General features: G+C 38.1%; 1 protein-coding gene across 1 annotated transcript in view; it reads right to left on the reverse strand.

Annotated features, from left to right (window-relative positions):
* The window catches only part of UBAP1 (ubiquitin associated protein 1), a 38,712-nt gene that overhangs the window by 7,265 nt on the left and 15,528 nt on the right, over positions 1 to 15,919 (reverse strand). The window contains 3 exon segments of the mRNA XM_014534231.1: positions 428 to 1,295; positions 1,297 to 1,358; positions 6,143 to 6,267. Of these exon segments, the coding sequence (XP_014389717.1) occupies positions 428 to 1,295; positions 1,297 to 1,358; positions 6,143 to 6,267 (1,055 nt within the window).

A 15,919-nucleotide genomic window follows, 5' to 3' on the forward strand; every position in this document is an offset into this window, starting at 1 on the left:
ACCATGGTACACACAGGAACCAAATTTCAAGGCAGAATGAGGTAGGGAGAAAATATAATGAAGAGTACCAAGCAATCTTAACAAAAAAAACAAAGAAGGCAATAGGAAACAGTTAAAGGGTACAAAAAAAGAAAGCCTTTTAAACAATGCAAACACAAGATATGCACCACAGAAAAGAAATTGATTAGGCAGGAAAACACCAAAATATGCAGGCAGGAACAAGCCAACATCAACTTGAGTAGGTGGAGAGCTAATAATCCTTGTCCTCAGGAAAATAACCAGAACTACATATACTTATAGTATAAGCAAGGTCAATCTGGCCATGCCCATCTTGCCCTAAACCTTAAAAAGAATGTGAGGATGGCAACTGCTAAGCAGAATTTACAAATCTTTGGAGCTTTAACTTAGGGGGATTTAAAAGGCTTACCGTGGAACCTGTATTTGGAGGTGACGATTCTTCTGTGCACACAGACAAGACAGAGAGGGAAGGCGTCTGGGATATCATATCAGAAGGGGTCAGGGCTGGCACTTCTGTGCCACTGTCCAAGTTCAAAGTTGAAATCCCAAGACTCTGATGCCCACTGAGCTCACTGGCACTGCTTTGGGTGGAAGGCTTTAGGGAATTCTGGAACGTGCCATTGCGGAGGCAGGATGTGCTATGGAAAGTGCTTGCCAGCTTGGCTGTTTTCTGATTACTGTCATCAGAGTCAAGTTTGGGGAAGGACAGGGATTTGATATTGCTTACTGCAGGAATGGGGGGGAGGGACACTTTGGAAGACAGCGACATCTTTTCACAGTTGCCCAACTGTGGTAAGGTTATAAAGCCATTGGGTTTATGAAGAGGCTTGAAATCTAGTGTTGCCCGCTCCAAAGATGCCAGGACTTCTTCATCCTGTAACACAGATCCAGAGCCACCTCTGGGCAAGTTACTATCCAATAACTGAGCCATAATGGGTCCAGTGGTTCCTACCAGAATGTTTCTCAGTTCTTCCTTCTCATCAATAGTTTTTAACTCAAGATTATCAAATGGATCTTCTTCACACTCAAAGTCAGCAGGATTGAAATCTGCCTTTGTGTGGGGTGGGCTGAGAACTTTCTGTTTCATGGTACTGCTGTACCGAGTCGGGGTGAGGATGCTGTTGTGCTGTAAGGTGGCAAGGATGGGGTTAATAGGAGGTGGCATTGTGGCTGTACTGTGAGTCTTGGAGAAGCTCATTTTGTTATCTCCCTCTGGGCCACTCTTAGAATTCACTTTAGCTTCTGCTTCCTCAACCTTACCCTCTGCTTCCCGCTGGGTCTTGGATTTTCTTAATATCTTCAGCCCACTCAATGGTTTTCTTTTCCAAGGAGAAGTCATACTGCAAAGATATATCAGAGAAAGAAGATGTGAACCCAAGTGGCTGCCCCTCCCCAACGCAGCATTTCAGCTGTATTGGATGATCTACACTCAAGAAGACTAAGGCTTCCTAATCTTATAGGATTTAATCAAAGTATGCTCCCAGATTACTTCTAGAAATTAACTAAAAAGAGCTCCCACCACCTCGAGTCCTATGCACCAGGCCAAATGTTACAGTCACATTCCCTTGCTTCTCTCCCCTCAGGCCATGTCCCTTCCTAGATTTCTTCATTGGTGGCTCAAAGCTCAGCCTATTCCTCCCTCTGAAATCTTACAAAGATCTGTCTCTATCATTTGATGCAGAGCACATGTGACCACAATAGCTTTAATCTTTCTCTAAACCCGAAGTGGGGAACCTTTTTTCTGCCCAGGGCCATTTGTATATTTGTAACATCATTCTCGGACCATATAAAATTATCAACTTAAAAATTAGCCTGCTATATTTGGTCAAACATTTAATTAATGTCTTGGCAAGGCCAGATCAACCAAGTGATTTCACAGGCCTTTATGGCCTGCGGGCCAGATGATCTCACCCTTGCTCCAAACACTTCCCCGACAATATCACATGCCTCTTATGGGCAGCAAACTGGGCTTTAGGTCTTAAGGTCTCTATTATCTAGCACAAATGCCCTAATAGATCATGTGCTGGATAGTAACAGTCCCTAACATTTAAGAAGCACTTACAAGGTACATGCATGATTTGAAGCAGAGTTTATGTAATAACCCTAGATTTTTCAACAACCCTTTAAAGTAGGTACCACTGCCCAAGGTAATAAAGCTATTAAGTGGTAGAGCCTGGATTTGAACCCAGGCAATCTAACTAAATATGCTTCTTAAAACCACGATCAACTTATAACAAACAGATTGTACTCTAAGTGCAGGAAAACTGCTTATTAAGAAATCTAGACATATTGAAATTAAGATTTTACAGAGCAAATTGCATAAGAATTTACTTAATGGATCCTTAACAATACCTTAAAGTATACAGCTCAATTTACAAAAATTTCATTTGCACACCTGAAAAAATACACTCTTATATGAAATCCACCCAGGGATAGGAGGAAAAACCTTTGATGTTCACCCTAAAGCACCAAAGCTAATCAATGTCTTGTGTGCACGTTCAAGGTTGGAGACACATTAAGAGTAAAAGAAGGGGAAAGGAGAGAAAAGAGTAGAAGAAACCTCTGGTCATTCCCAAGCCTTTCAGCTTCAAACTACACAGGAGAAGCCTGGAAATGCGCATATCAAGTTCACTTACACCCCTGAGCCAGCTGCTGGGCATCAGAAAGACACCTGAGGATTGCAGTGCTTCCTTTCTATCACTAACAGTATAGTAAGAAAACAGCACTTGGGCAAAGACTGCTGCTTGTAACTGTGGAGGAAATCCAATTTTGCAAGTGGTTTCCTCCACCAAAAACTGAGGCTGTAACCAACTTCCTGATGCCTGTAAACACACGTGTCCGATGTTTTATTCCCAAAAATAATTGGAAATTTCTTTCCCTTTTAATAAAAATCTTTACCAAGCGTTTGGTTTTTAACTACTAAAGTAATGTAGAATACATGGAACATAGAAAAATACAGGAAAAAATAGCAGAAATATTACAGTAAAAAATAAGAGTGTGGTTTGAGTGTACTATAATAAACAGTAAAACAATTATGGAATATTAGAAACCAGAATAAGCATTATAAGTGCATTATTTTGTTTAATCCTTACAATAACTTTAAAAGGTAATTATTCCCATTTTACAGGTGAGGAAATGGAGGCTTGGGAGTTTAAGCAATCTATACAAGATGATTCATGGCAATTCCAGTCCATGATTGAGTGACACCAGAATCCACTCTAAACCTTTACACTAAGGGCCACCCCCACTGCCGTGGCTACCACTACCACCACATTCAATGAAAGCTTTCTGGACCCTGGATGCAAGGGTTATGTATGTTTTTTTCACTGGCTCCCCTTGATGAATTTTCAGCTGAAAAATGGAGTTTGTACTACCACGTAAGGGCAAATAAGGCAAAGTTATAGGAAGCTTCAAGTTAGCTGTCTATGGTTCTAGGTCTGATTCTTCTCTGTATTGGGAGGGATCCAGCACCAATACCACAGCCAAATTCCCCATGGAGACCCCAGGCAGTCAAAATTTAATGCTAATCTGCAATTAGAGAACAAAAAAATTTCAGCTGGCCCACACTGGAATAGAGCTCAGAGCCTAGCTCAGAGCCTAGATTTCCCTTTTTGTTACTACTGGGTGCTATGAGTATAGTGAACACTGATCAAATAAACAGAAAATTCACAGCATTCAAAACAAGTTTTCTGAATGGGTCAACGAAGTGATGAATAATATGAGAATAAAAGATGGAGGTGTACAGCCTAAGTGCCCATCAGCAGATGAGTAGATTAAAACGCTGTGGTACATCTACACAATGGAATACTACACTGCTGTAAAAAAGAAGGAACTCTTACCATTTGCAACAGCACGGATGGACCTGGAGAGTATTATGCTAAGCAAAATAAGCCATTCAGAGAAAGATAAGTATCACATGATCTCACTCCTTTGTGGACTATAATGAATAACATAAACTAATGAACAAAAATAGATCCAGAGACAGAGAAGCATTGAACAGACCATCCAACCTCAGAAGGAAGGCGAGAGTGGGTTAAGAGATCAACCAAAGGACTTATATAAGCATATAAGCATAACCCATGGACACAGACAGTAGGGGGGTGAGGGCATGTGCTAGGGGGTGGGAACGGCTGGGGAGAGATCAATGGAGGAAAAAGGAGACATATGTAATACTTTAAACAATAAAGAATTATAAAAAAAAGATGGAGGTGTTTCTTAATCATATTGCTAATAGTATCCTACACAGAGAGGTGTTTACCAAATATTTGTTGTTGCAAACAAAACAAGGTAAAACATTATAAGGGAAATCTATATCTTTTCTGGTCCAATAGTCTCCATACACAAAAGGAATATCAATCAATTCAGTATTCAAAAATATATGATACTCAACATCATTAGTAATTAGGGAAATGTACATCAAAACCACAATAAGAGACTATTACAGAAGAGTGTATAAAGACAGAATATAACAAGAGCTGGCAAGGATATGGAGGAATTAAAACCCTCATGCAGTGTGAGTGTGATAAAATAATGCAACCACTTTGGAAAACAGTCTGGCAATTCCTCAAAAGGTTATAGTTACCATATGGCCCAGCAATTCCACTCCTAGGTATTTACCCAAGAAAACTGAAAGCCTATGTCCACACAAAAACCTGTATACAAATGTTCATAGCAGCATTATTCCTAACAGTCAAAAAGTGGAACCTACTAAAATATGTATCAACTGATGAACAAAATATGGTATTATCGATACAATGGATTTTTATTCAGCCATAAAAATAAATAAAGTACTAATATTTCATTCATACAACTTGGACAAACCTTGAAAACATTATGCTAGGTGAAATAAGCCAGTTATAAAAGGCTATATGTTTTATTATTCCATTTATATGATATGTCCAGAATAAGCAAATTTATAGAGACAGAAAGTAAATTTAGTGTTTGCTAGGGGCTGGGGACAAGGGAAAATAGGGAGTAACTGTTAATGGGCACTGGAGTTTTTTGGGGGTGATGAAAATGTCCTGAAATTAGATCATAATGATGATTATACAACTCTGAATATACTAAAAACCACTTATTTGCACACCTTAAAGGGTGATTTTTATGGTATGTGAATTATATCTTAGTAAAGCTGTTATTTTTGAAAACATAACTGAAATATTCCCACTATGATTACTCACTGCATATAGACTGAAAGATACAACAAAGAATCCTTTTTAGAATGACATGTTAATGCCTCATTAAATCTCCCATAAACAAAACAACTTTGAAAAAAAAGTATATTTAAAAAAATCTTAAGTCACAGGAAGAAGTTTGAATTAGTGTACTGTTTTTCCACCTGACTCCTTCTCTAAACTGTAAGCTCTTTGAGGACAGCGATTAAGGCTTTTCTCTCTATCCTCAGCCTAGCAGAGCACCACTCAAAAGCAAGCATTCAATAAATGTGTACTGAAGGAAGAAAGGAAGTCATATAACATAGGGCTCTTTGCTGTTTTCAAGAATTCTATATATACATTTATATGTAACTGAGCTTTAAAGATGAGAGGGTTCAGAAAGAAGCTTTTGAGAAGATGGCATTTCAGCACAATTCTAGAAGAGCAACAGCTTTTAGTACAGTGAGAAAGAGAAAAATACCCCAAATGGAGATAACAGCTCATGAGAAAAAGCATGTTATATACCCAGTATGTTCAACAAATTGCTAGTAACCTAGTTTGGAGGGAACATGGATAGACTAGACAGCAATGGGGAGACACAACAGAGAGAAAAATGTTACCTAACTCAAGTGACAGAGAGATAATGAGGATATTAATAAAGAAAAGGAAAAGAAGTAAATAAGTAAGATAGGCAATGGGGATTCATTTTGGACAAGGCATAGAATTCCAGGATATACAATCTAACACATTACAAAAGATCTGTAATAGATATATAGGTGTGTGTGTGTGTGTGTGTGTGTGTGTGTGTGTGTGTGTGTGTGACACAATGTAAGCCAAGCAAGAAAAAGCTATAAGAAAAACAAATAAGAGATATGAGAATGGGTGTTTTTTTTTTCTATTTCACTATACATCCAATTCTTACTCATTAAATTTTTAAATGCACTGAACTTTAACTAAATATCACCACTTACCTGTACTTCTCTGACAACCTGCAAACAATCAGGCAAGGAGAAGCCAATAGGTAGACCAACTTTAGCTGGTGTTTTGAATTTGTCTCCTATCTTAAATGGGACATCATCAAGGTAACTGAAAGTCCCTACAATCAAAAATAAAGTAGAAAATATCAGCAAAAATCTTATTTGTTTTGCTATAAACTTATGTCTAGGATACAACATTAATATATGCTATCCTAAGACTAGAAGTTCCTTCTCTGACTGCTTACCTTCTCTCCTGACCTCTAAAGAAAAATCCTACTTGATCTTATTAGGGTTTATTTTCAATTATACATAGAGTAAAAGCCAAAGTACTCAGAGGACTAAAAGGTCTCCTCAATGCTCATAACCTCTCTCGCTTCAATTCCTAGTAGTTGCCTCCTAGCTCACACTGCACTAAGTCACAGTCATAACTGGTTCAAATGCAAGTCAAAAATTCTGCACTGGCTGCTCTCTCTATCTGGGATGTTCTTCCCTCAGATATTCATGTGACTTATTTCATTACCCCCTTAAAGTATTTACTCAAATATTACTATCTCAATGAGGTTTACCCTGACCACCCTATTTAAAATTACTACCCCAGCCCTAACTGGTTTGGCTCAGTGGATAGAGCGTCGACCTGCGGACTCAAGGGTCCCAGGTTCGATTCTGGTCAAGGGCATGTACCTTGGTTGTGGGCACAACCGTGGTGGGGAGTGCGCAGGAGACAGCTGATCGATGTCTCTCTCTCATTGATGTTTCTAACTCTCTATCCCTCTCCCTTCCTCTCTGTAAAAAAATCAATAAAATATATTTTAAAAAATAAAATTACTACCCCACCCTTACTGCAATACTCCCATGTTACCATCTATCTTTTCCCCATAGCACTTACTCCCTTCTAACATATTATATAATTCACTTTATAATTATACTTATTGTCTATCTTGCCCAATGGAACGTAAGCTCCTTGTAGGCAAGTATTTAAGATAATTTTACTCACACTAATGTAGTCTCAAAACCTACAACATTGCCTGGCACATATTGGGCATTTAGTAAATACTGTTGAATTGATGACAGAATCTCCACAAAAGAACCTCTTTGATTAGGATTTCTCTACTTCAGCAGGAATCACTTTTCAATCACTATAAAGAATTACTCGGTTTTTTGTTTTCAAGACTACATTCTGGATAGATGTGTAAATATTTTAAGCACAGCACTTATGAAAAAAGGAAAGCCCTGAGCAATGTTGCTCAGTGGTTAGAGTGTCTACCCACATATCTACAGGTTACTGGTTCGATTCCTGGTCAAGGGCACATATCTGGGTTGTAGGTTAGATGCCCGACCCCAGTTGGGGCACAGGGGGAAAGCAACCAATCGATATATCCCTCTCACTGAGATGTTTCTCCCTTTCTCTCCCTTTCTCTCTCTCTCCCCCTCCCCCTTCCACTCTCTAAAAATCAATGGAAAAAATAACCCCAGGTGATGATTAACCAAAAAAAAAGAAAAAAAAAAGGAAAACCATCTGAATCAGATTAGGGTTATCAAGAGACATAACTAAATGGCTTTAACTCCCTAAAGGTTGTCTGCCAACCCAGCCAGTGTGGCTCAGTGGTTGAGCATCAACCTATGAACCAGGAGGTCACAGTTTAATCCCCAGTCAGGACTCATCCCCAGGTTGCTGGCTCAGGGTGCAGGCATGATCCCCAGTAGGGGGCTTGGAGGAGGCAGCCAATCAATTATTCTTTCTCATCATTGATGTTTCTCTCTCTCCCTCTCCCTTCCTCTCTGAAATAAGCAAAAAATATCCTATAATATAAAAGGGTAATATGCAAATCAACCAAAGGGCGGAACCAGTCACTATGACGCACACTGACCACCAGGAGGCAGACAGACGCTCAACGCAGGAGCTGCCCCCTGGTGGTCAGTACACTCCCACAGGGGGAGTGCCGCTCAGCCAAAAGCCGGGCTCACAGCTGGCGAGCACAGTGGCGGTGGCGGGAGCCTCTCCCACCTCCAAGACAGAACTAAGGATGTCAGTCAGACATCCCCCAAGGGCTCCCGGACTTCGAGAGGGTGCAGGCCGGGCTGAGGGATCCCCACCCCCGTCCTCCGAGTGCACAAATTTCGTGCACTGGGCCTCTAGTATTTAAATAAATAAATAAAGGTTGTCTGTCTATCACAGCTGAATAATACAGAAAGACCAGGACACCATCACAGATTTATAGAGTCAGACAAAATGAGAGTGCCTCTTATATGACTCTCATTACCTATACCAGAGGTGGGAAATGTCTGGCCCACAGGCTGTACAAGGCCCACGAAATCATTTGGTCTGGCCCTGCCAAGGCATTAGGGGTGAGTTAATGAAATGTTTGATCAAATATAGCAGGCTAATATTTAAATTTATAATTTTGTATGGCCCATGAATGATGTTATAAATATACAAATGGCACTTGGCAGAAAAAGGGTTCCCTACCCCTGATCTATACACTCTAAACTGGACAATGGGTTCTTTCCTGGACCAGGTTTGTGGCTAAGTTACTGGTAGACCATCACAGACAATGAAACATACTTGATAAAATGAATTTTGACCCTAGCCAATATGGCTCAGTGCATCGGCCTGTGGACTGAAGGTTCCTAGGTTCGATTCCGGTCAAGGGCATATGCCCAGGTTGTGGGCTTGATACCCAGTAGGAGCCGTGCAGAAGGCAGCCAATCAATGACCCCCAATAGGGGGCATGCAGGAGGCAGCCAATCAATGATTCTCATCACTGATATTTCTCTCTCTCTCTCTCTCCCTCTCCCTTCCTCTCTGAAATCAATAAAAATATAAAAATAAGTAAAATAAAATGAGTTTTGCTTTTGGAATATTAGCAGCTACTAAAATAAGGTTTATTTCTGAGCCTCACACTAGTGTATTTTCTTGAGTACTAACAGACAGAATAAAAAACAATATACCTCTTCCATGAAGATGACTTCTTTCCCTTCTAAGAACTCTATAGATTTAAAGACCTAGCAAGGTCAAGATATATTTGTAATCTTGTCATCATTTCCAATCTTGTTGCACATATTGGTCTGATACACCTGAAACCCTCCATCAGGAAAAAGACCCCTACTCTCCCCCTAGCTGGAATCAAAACATTCTGTCATTCAACTTGCAAATTAAATCCGTAAGTATTCAATTTAATAATTTTTCTGGGGCATAACCATACTTATTAACACTAGGAAAATTTCCAAATTGGTCATACTCTTATTGGTGCTGTTTTCTCAGCTGGCAATACCTATCACATTCCCACCCTTATTTACTTGATTAAAAAATTTTAGTCCTTTAAGAATGAGCTTGCCCTAGCTGGTTTGGCTCAGTGGATAGAGCGTCGGCCTGTGGACTGAAGGGTCCCGGCTTGATTCCGATCAAGGGCACATGCCTGGGTTGTGGGCTCGATCCCCAGTGAGGGGCATGGAGGAGGTGGCCGATCGGTGATTCTCTCTCATCACTGCTGTTTTTTTTTCTTTCTCTCTCTTTCTCTCTCTCTCCCTCCCTCCCTCCCTCCATACCTCTCCCTTCTTCTCTGAAACCAATAAAAATATATTTTAAAAAAGAATGAGCTTAAGAACACCTTCCTTCTCCATCTCAGAACACCTAATTCATAACACCTCAGGTCTTACCTCTGTGTTATTAATAGTTCATTTCCATTGATAATATTTATCAAATGATGAGAAAGAATCATTGATCGGCTGTCTTCTCCACGCCCCCTATGGCGGATCATACTTCCCCCAGAGACTATAAGTGATCATTTAAATGTTCCTTAGTAAGGGATAAATGTCTCATCTCCACATCCCCCAAGTTCAGTATAATGTCTGGCAGATGAGATTTGCTCAATAAGTGAAGAACAAAGAAAGAAGACATGGTCTTATACTTTTTTCATATTTAACTCTCAACCCCACACTAACTCACATTCAATTAATATTAAAATTCAAAATTATTTACCTAAAATGGCAAAGCTAGTCATGAAAATGTTTTAATAGAGCAAGACACAGCACATTTATAAGATTCTGGACGAAGTCACAAAAATGTAACAGGTGAAAAAAAAAATCACCTAGCTTGCCAACAAAACCAAGTGCTGATTACAACACTAAAACCTCTGCCACTTATAAAATGCTTTATGCTATCGAGATTAAAAACAAAGCTCTTTTTAATTTTAAACCATTTTTATCTGTCTTCCATGAAAATGAGTGCTCAAATGTTCCTGAAAGTTATATTCTATCTTTGGCTAGTACCCTGATTAATTGAAAACAAAGCTGAAATTAGCATTTTCTAAGCAGTACTGGAAAGAATAAAATCAAGTTAACAATCAAAAAATTAAGTATTTTGCTTAAAATATGATACATATTACAAAAAAACCCTATCCATAGTAACACACGCCTATACAATATACAAGTATAAGAAAATCTATCCACATTAATCCTAACAAAATTTTCTTAAACAGTTCTATTATATAGTAATGAAAAATTTGGGGGAGGGGGACAATCTATAAAAAATACTAAAGATATCTGAGAATGAGAATATCTTTCAAGAAAGGTGTTCAGTTTCCTTGCCTACCTTTCAGTTAGGAAACTATAACAGTGTTACATACACTGATGACTTAATATTCTATAGATGGAACTAGGCCCTGGCTTAGGGACAGACAAGATCAACTAGAACACCGTTAAACAACTAACTTAGCACCAATTACAGGTATCTACTTTAAAAAGCAGTTTCAGACTGGCCAGCATGGCTCTGCGTTTGCGCATCGACCTATGAATCAGAAGATTACGGTTCAACTCCTGCTCAAGGCACATGCCCAGGTTGCAGGCTTGATACCTGTGAAGAATACCCAGTGTGGGACATGGAGGAGGCAGCCAATCAATGATTATCTCTCCCTCTCTGAAATCAATAAAAGTATGTTTTAAAAAGTAAATAAATAAAATAAAATTCAGTTTCATTTCACTAACGTCAATGCCATGGTGATTTAGCACATCCCCTAACCTTCCCTTAGTCCACTTTGTTAACAGGGATTGAACGTTGTGTGATTATTGGGAGGAGGGGATAGAAATGAACAAAAAGGCATTTAAAGCGATGGCAACAACAAAAAACAACCTTTTGAATAATGGACATTTTGAATAATCACAATTCTGTGAGCATTACAAAGAATATATTTTGCAAATACTAGTATAACCATGCCTTAGGAACTATTCTTTTTTTTCAATACATCAGAATATCTATTTAAACCTATCAATTTCTTTTTTTCTCAATACATTTTCTTTTTAAAATAGATTCAATAAAAACTCAACCTACATGGACCAGAGAATTAAGCATTGTGGCTATTTCCTGGCTCACCCCAAACACCTTTAGTTTCAGTCTTTATTACTGAAAATCTTTCTAAAACATCCAAGCCCATTTTCCTATGTTCAATTTAGAAAACGAAAGTATATCTCTGATAACTGAGGCTATGGCAGTCCTTGAAGTCAGGTTCTGTACATCACTTTGCATTATATCATGGTGGAAGAGACTGGGCTGCATGTGTAATGACTCATTATAAATTTTGAGAAGGCTTCATTCTGTTCTCTTTCTTTCTAAATTGCTAATATGCTTATGATCTTGTGACCTATTTGTTTCTGAAAAAAAGGCTACAATTCCATGTGGAAGAGAAATTCCTAATAGAAGGAAACAAATGGATTATGCTTAATTCCGGTTTTACTGTTAATTCAAATTCATCCAAACAGGTTTTGAAAAAGAAGAACAGAACAGATCAAACTTAAAATTGTGTGGAAAATTGCAATTTCATGATTGGATATCACTACCTTAAAGGCTAAATCGAGTAACACTTGCAAAATCTGATAGATAGATAGATAGATAGATAGATAGATAGATAGATAGGTTAGATAGATAGAGTCTCTCTCTCTCTCTCTCTCTCTCACACACACACACACACACACACATACACACACACACGCACGCACGCACGCTCTCTCACACAGATCTGCTCAGAGAATGTAAAGTAGGAAGGAAATGTTACTCATACCCTAACAAAAACAAGCCAGATAACCTGCAAAATGAGCTTTCTAACATACACTATAAGGCATTCAGTAAAAAATAACACACACAAAGAAGCAAGAAAACATGATCCATCAAGAAAGGAACCAGTCATCAGGCTCAAATCCAGGGATGGCTAAGAAATTGGAATTATTAGAGTTTTAAAATAACTAATAAATATGTTAAAGGATCTAATGGAAAAGGTAAACATGTGTGAGCAAAAGGGGAATTTCAACAGAGATGGAAATATAAAGAGACAACTGGAAATGCTAGAAATGAAAAAAATGCAGTATCAGAAAAGAAAATTTTGATAGTTCATATGCCAGGCTATTCACTAATCAGATGATAATAATCAGCAGAGGAGAGAATCAGAGAACTTAGGTCAAAAAAAATTTTTTTTAACTGAATGGTGCCTGGCCAGCTGATTGGAGCGTGTCCCATACACCAAAAGGTTGTGGGTTCTACTGTCTAGTAGGGGCACGTTCCCTAGACAGGACACATAGCTAGGTTGCAGGTTCGATCCCTAGTAGGGGCATGTTCAGGAGGCAACCAATCAGTGTTTTTCTCTTTCTCTCCTTCTCCCTTCCTCTCTAAAAAGCAATAAAAACATATCCCCGGGTAAGGATTTTTTTTTAAATTTTTAACTGAATAGAAACACAAAGAGAGAAAAAAATGAAACAGAACCTTAAGAGATCTCTGGAACATTATCTAACAGCCTAATGCATATGTAATTAGAGTTTCAAAAGGTTAAGAAAAAGATAATGGGGCAGAAGGAATGTGATAAGAGATAATGGCTGCAAATTTTCCAAAAGTGATAAAAAAAAAATCAACCCAAAGATCCCAGAAGTTTAGCTAACTCTAAGCAAAATAAATACATAGAAATCACACCAAGGTACATAATAGTCAAAATGTTGAAAACAAAAAATAAAGAGAAAATCTTGAAAAAAGGGTAGCAGCATATTAACATATAGGAGAACAATTAAATGATGGTCAACTTCTCTACATTAACACTATAAAGCATTAACAGATGAACATTTAAAACCTTTTTCTATAATATAAAATCCCTTTTTTATTACTAATCAGAAAAAGTATTTCAATATCTTAGCAGAAATTAAACCAAGAGCAAAATGCACCTCTTTAGAGGTGAGCTAAATGGTCATAAATTGGACAGCTTTCGAAAGAGGAAGTTTACTTTTATTAAGTCCAATTATAGAAACATTTTTTCCTAAATTAGAATCTCAAGGTACTTTTTTCAGATATTAAAAAAGTACTTTGTTGAAATATTTTTTAGAATCTCTTAAGTCACTTCTGGAAAATAACTTTTTTCAGATGAAACAAGTAGTTAATGAGATAAAAATTAAAGAGGATTGCCCTAGCTGGTTTGGCTCAGGGGGTAGTGTCTGCCCTCAGACTGAAGGGTGGGAGTTGATTCGGGTCAACAGCAAATACCTAGGTTGACCCGAATCAACCCTGGATCCCAGCCTCCATTGGGGCACATGCAGGAGGCAACCAATCAATGTGTCTCTCTCACATTGATGCTTCTCTCTCTGTCTCTCCCCCTCCCTTCCACTCTCTCTAAAAATCAATGGAAAAATATCCTCGGATGAGTATTAACAAAACAAAATATTAAAGAGGATTGACATTTTAAAGCACTAGAATCCAAGAAAGGCCTGATTTAAACTAAGCCAAGGGTTTGTAATGTACATAAGGACAGTATTTTAAAGGTCTTTGAAAAGTAACTGTTTATATCTTTCATTGTGCTATTTAAGAATACGGTATATGGTTATTAATGACAGTGGAATAAGTTCAACCTTGATTGGAAAGAAGGTAAATCAAATATGAGTCATAAGCACAGCACAAGAGCTGATCAGCTCAAATATGTAAATAGAAAAAAGGCATTTTCATTAAGCAGTTACCTCCTTATCCACACCCCAAAAGCCCTAGAAGACTTACACTTACTTACACACACACACACACACACACACACACACACACACACACACACACACTGACCCCTCAATGGACGGAACATCTAATTTAGGGGGAATACTCTAAATTTTTATCAGATACTCTCTTGACCAAAAGATACAAGTCTAGCTATATGATGCTAGCCACTAAAACTGAAAAGATCAAGTATCAAGACACAACATAACTGGGGTTCCCATTTTTTACCATGCATTCTACACAAGTAGGCCAAGAAAGCAAGTCTATGTAAAAGAAGAATTAAAATGGATCACATTCACAAAGAAAACAGTGAGGAAAATCTATTTAGCTTCCTGAGAGATGGAGAAAATAGTTTTCGATTCTAGTCAAGGGCATGTACCTTGGTTTCGGGCACATCCCCAGTAGAGGGTGTGCAGGAGGCAGCTGATCGATGTTTCTCTCTCATCAATGTTTCTGACTCTCTATCCCTCTCCCTTCCTCTCTGTAAAAAATCAATAAAATATATTTATTTAGAAAAAAGATTGCCTATTATTCTCCAACTATTACCTTTAATTTCTATTTCTTAAACTACATGATATCTAAAAATAAGATTCTTAATCTAAAAACCCAACCAAAGTCAATGAAACTCAAGTAGGAGCTCAGAGTATTAAAGCAGAAGAAGCCAAAGAGAGAAAGAAAATTTTTTCTCAAATTTTACTCAGGTAGAATGTTTCATTCAACAATAAAACTCTGGTTAGGAATATAAGAGATAGAGTAAGTTCCTAAAAAGCCTTTATTGATTAGACAACCTCAGATTATAGTCTCTCTAAATGGTTTAACGGAAACACATAACCTGGGGTCCAACTTATTTTCACTCCAATCAAAAAAGGAGTTCCCTAAGGTTAAAGATAGAAAGCTTTTCTTTTTAAATAAGACTCTTAGTTTAAATTTTTAATTTTTGCTATTTCCTCTCACAGGGTGTTTGCTCTCAGTCCTTGGCTCTGTCCTCTCTTTTCTCCTAAAAAAGGGAGGCAGAAGCAACTTCAGATCTGCCTCTCTTATCATTTAAGTACAATCATGGGTCACTTAACAAACAGAGATACATTCTGAAGCTTTGGTAGGTGGTTTCATCACTGTAAAAACATCATAAAATGCACTCACACAAACCTAGGTACTACAGCCCACTACACATATAGACTATATGGTATAGCCTTATTGCTCCTAGGCTACAAACCTATATGTACAGCATGTTAATGCACTGAATACTGTAGGCCACTATAGCACAATGGTAAGTATTTGTTTATCTAAATGTAGAAAAAGTACAATAAAAATATGATATAAAAGATAGAAAACGATATACCTGTGTAGGGCACTAATCATGAACGACGCTTGCAGGACTGAAAATTGCTCTAAGTCAGTGAGTGAGTGGTGAGGGAATGTAAAGGCCTAGGATATTACTGTAGAATTTGTAAACACTGTACATTTAGACAATTCATTTAAAAAATTTTCTTTCTTCAATAAATTTACCTTAGTTTTACTGTAACTTTTTAACTTTATAAACTTTGCAATTTTTTTAACTTTTCAACTCTTTTGTAATAACACTTAGCTTAAAACACAAATACACTCTACAGCTGCACAAAAATATTTTATTTATATACTACGGGCCCAGTGCATGAATTCATGCACCTTGAAAGGAACTGTGGACCACAAGGCTGCAGTAGGCACAGGGGCGGGTCTTGGCCTATCCTCCATGCCCCTGCCCAGCCCTCCCGCTGTGTCTCCCC

Source organism: Myotis brandtii, unplaced genomic scaffold (assembly GCF_000412655.1).
Source record: "Myotis brandtii unplaced genomic scaffold, ASM41265v1 scaffold1270, whole genome shotgun sequence".
NCBI lineage: Eukaryota > Metazoa > Chordata > Mammalia > Chiroptera > Vespertilionidae > Myotis > Myotis brandtii.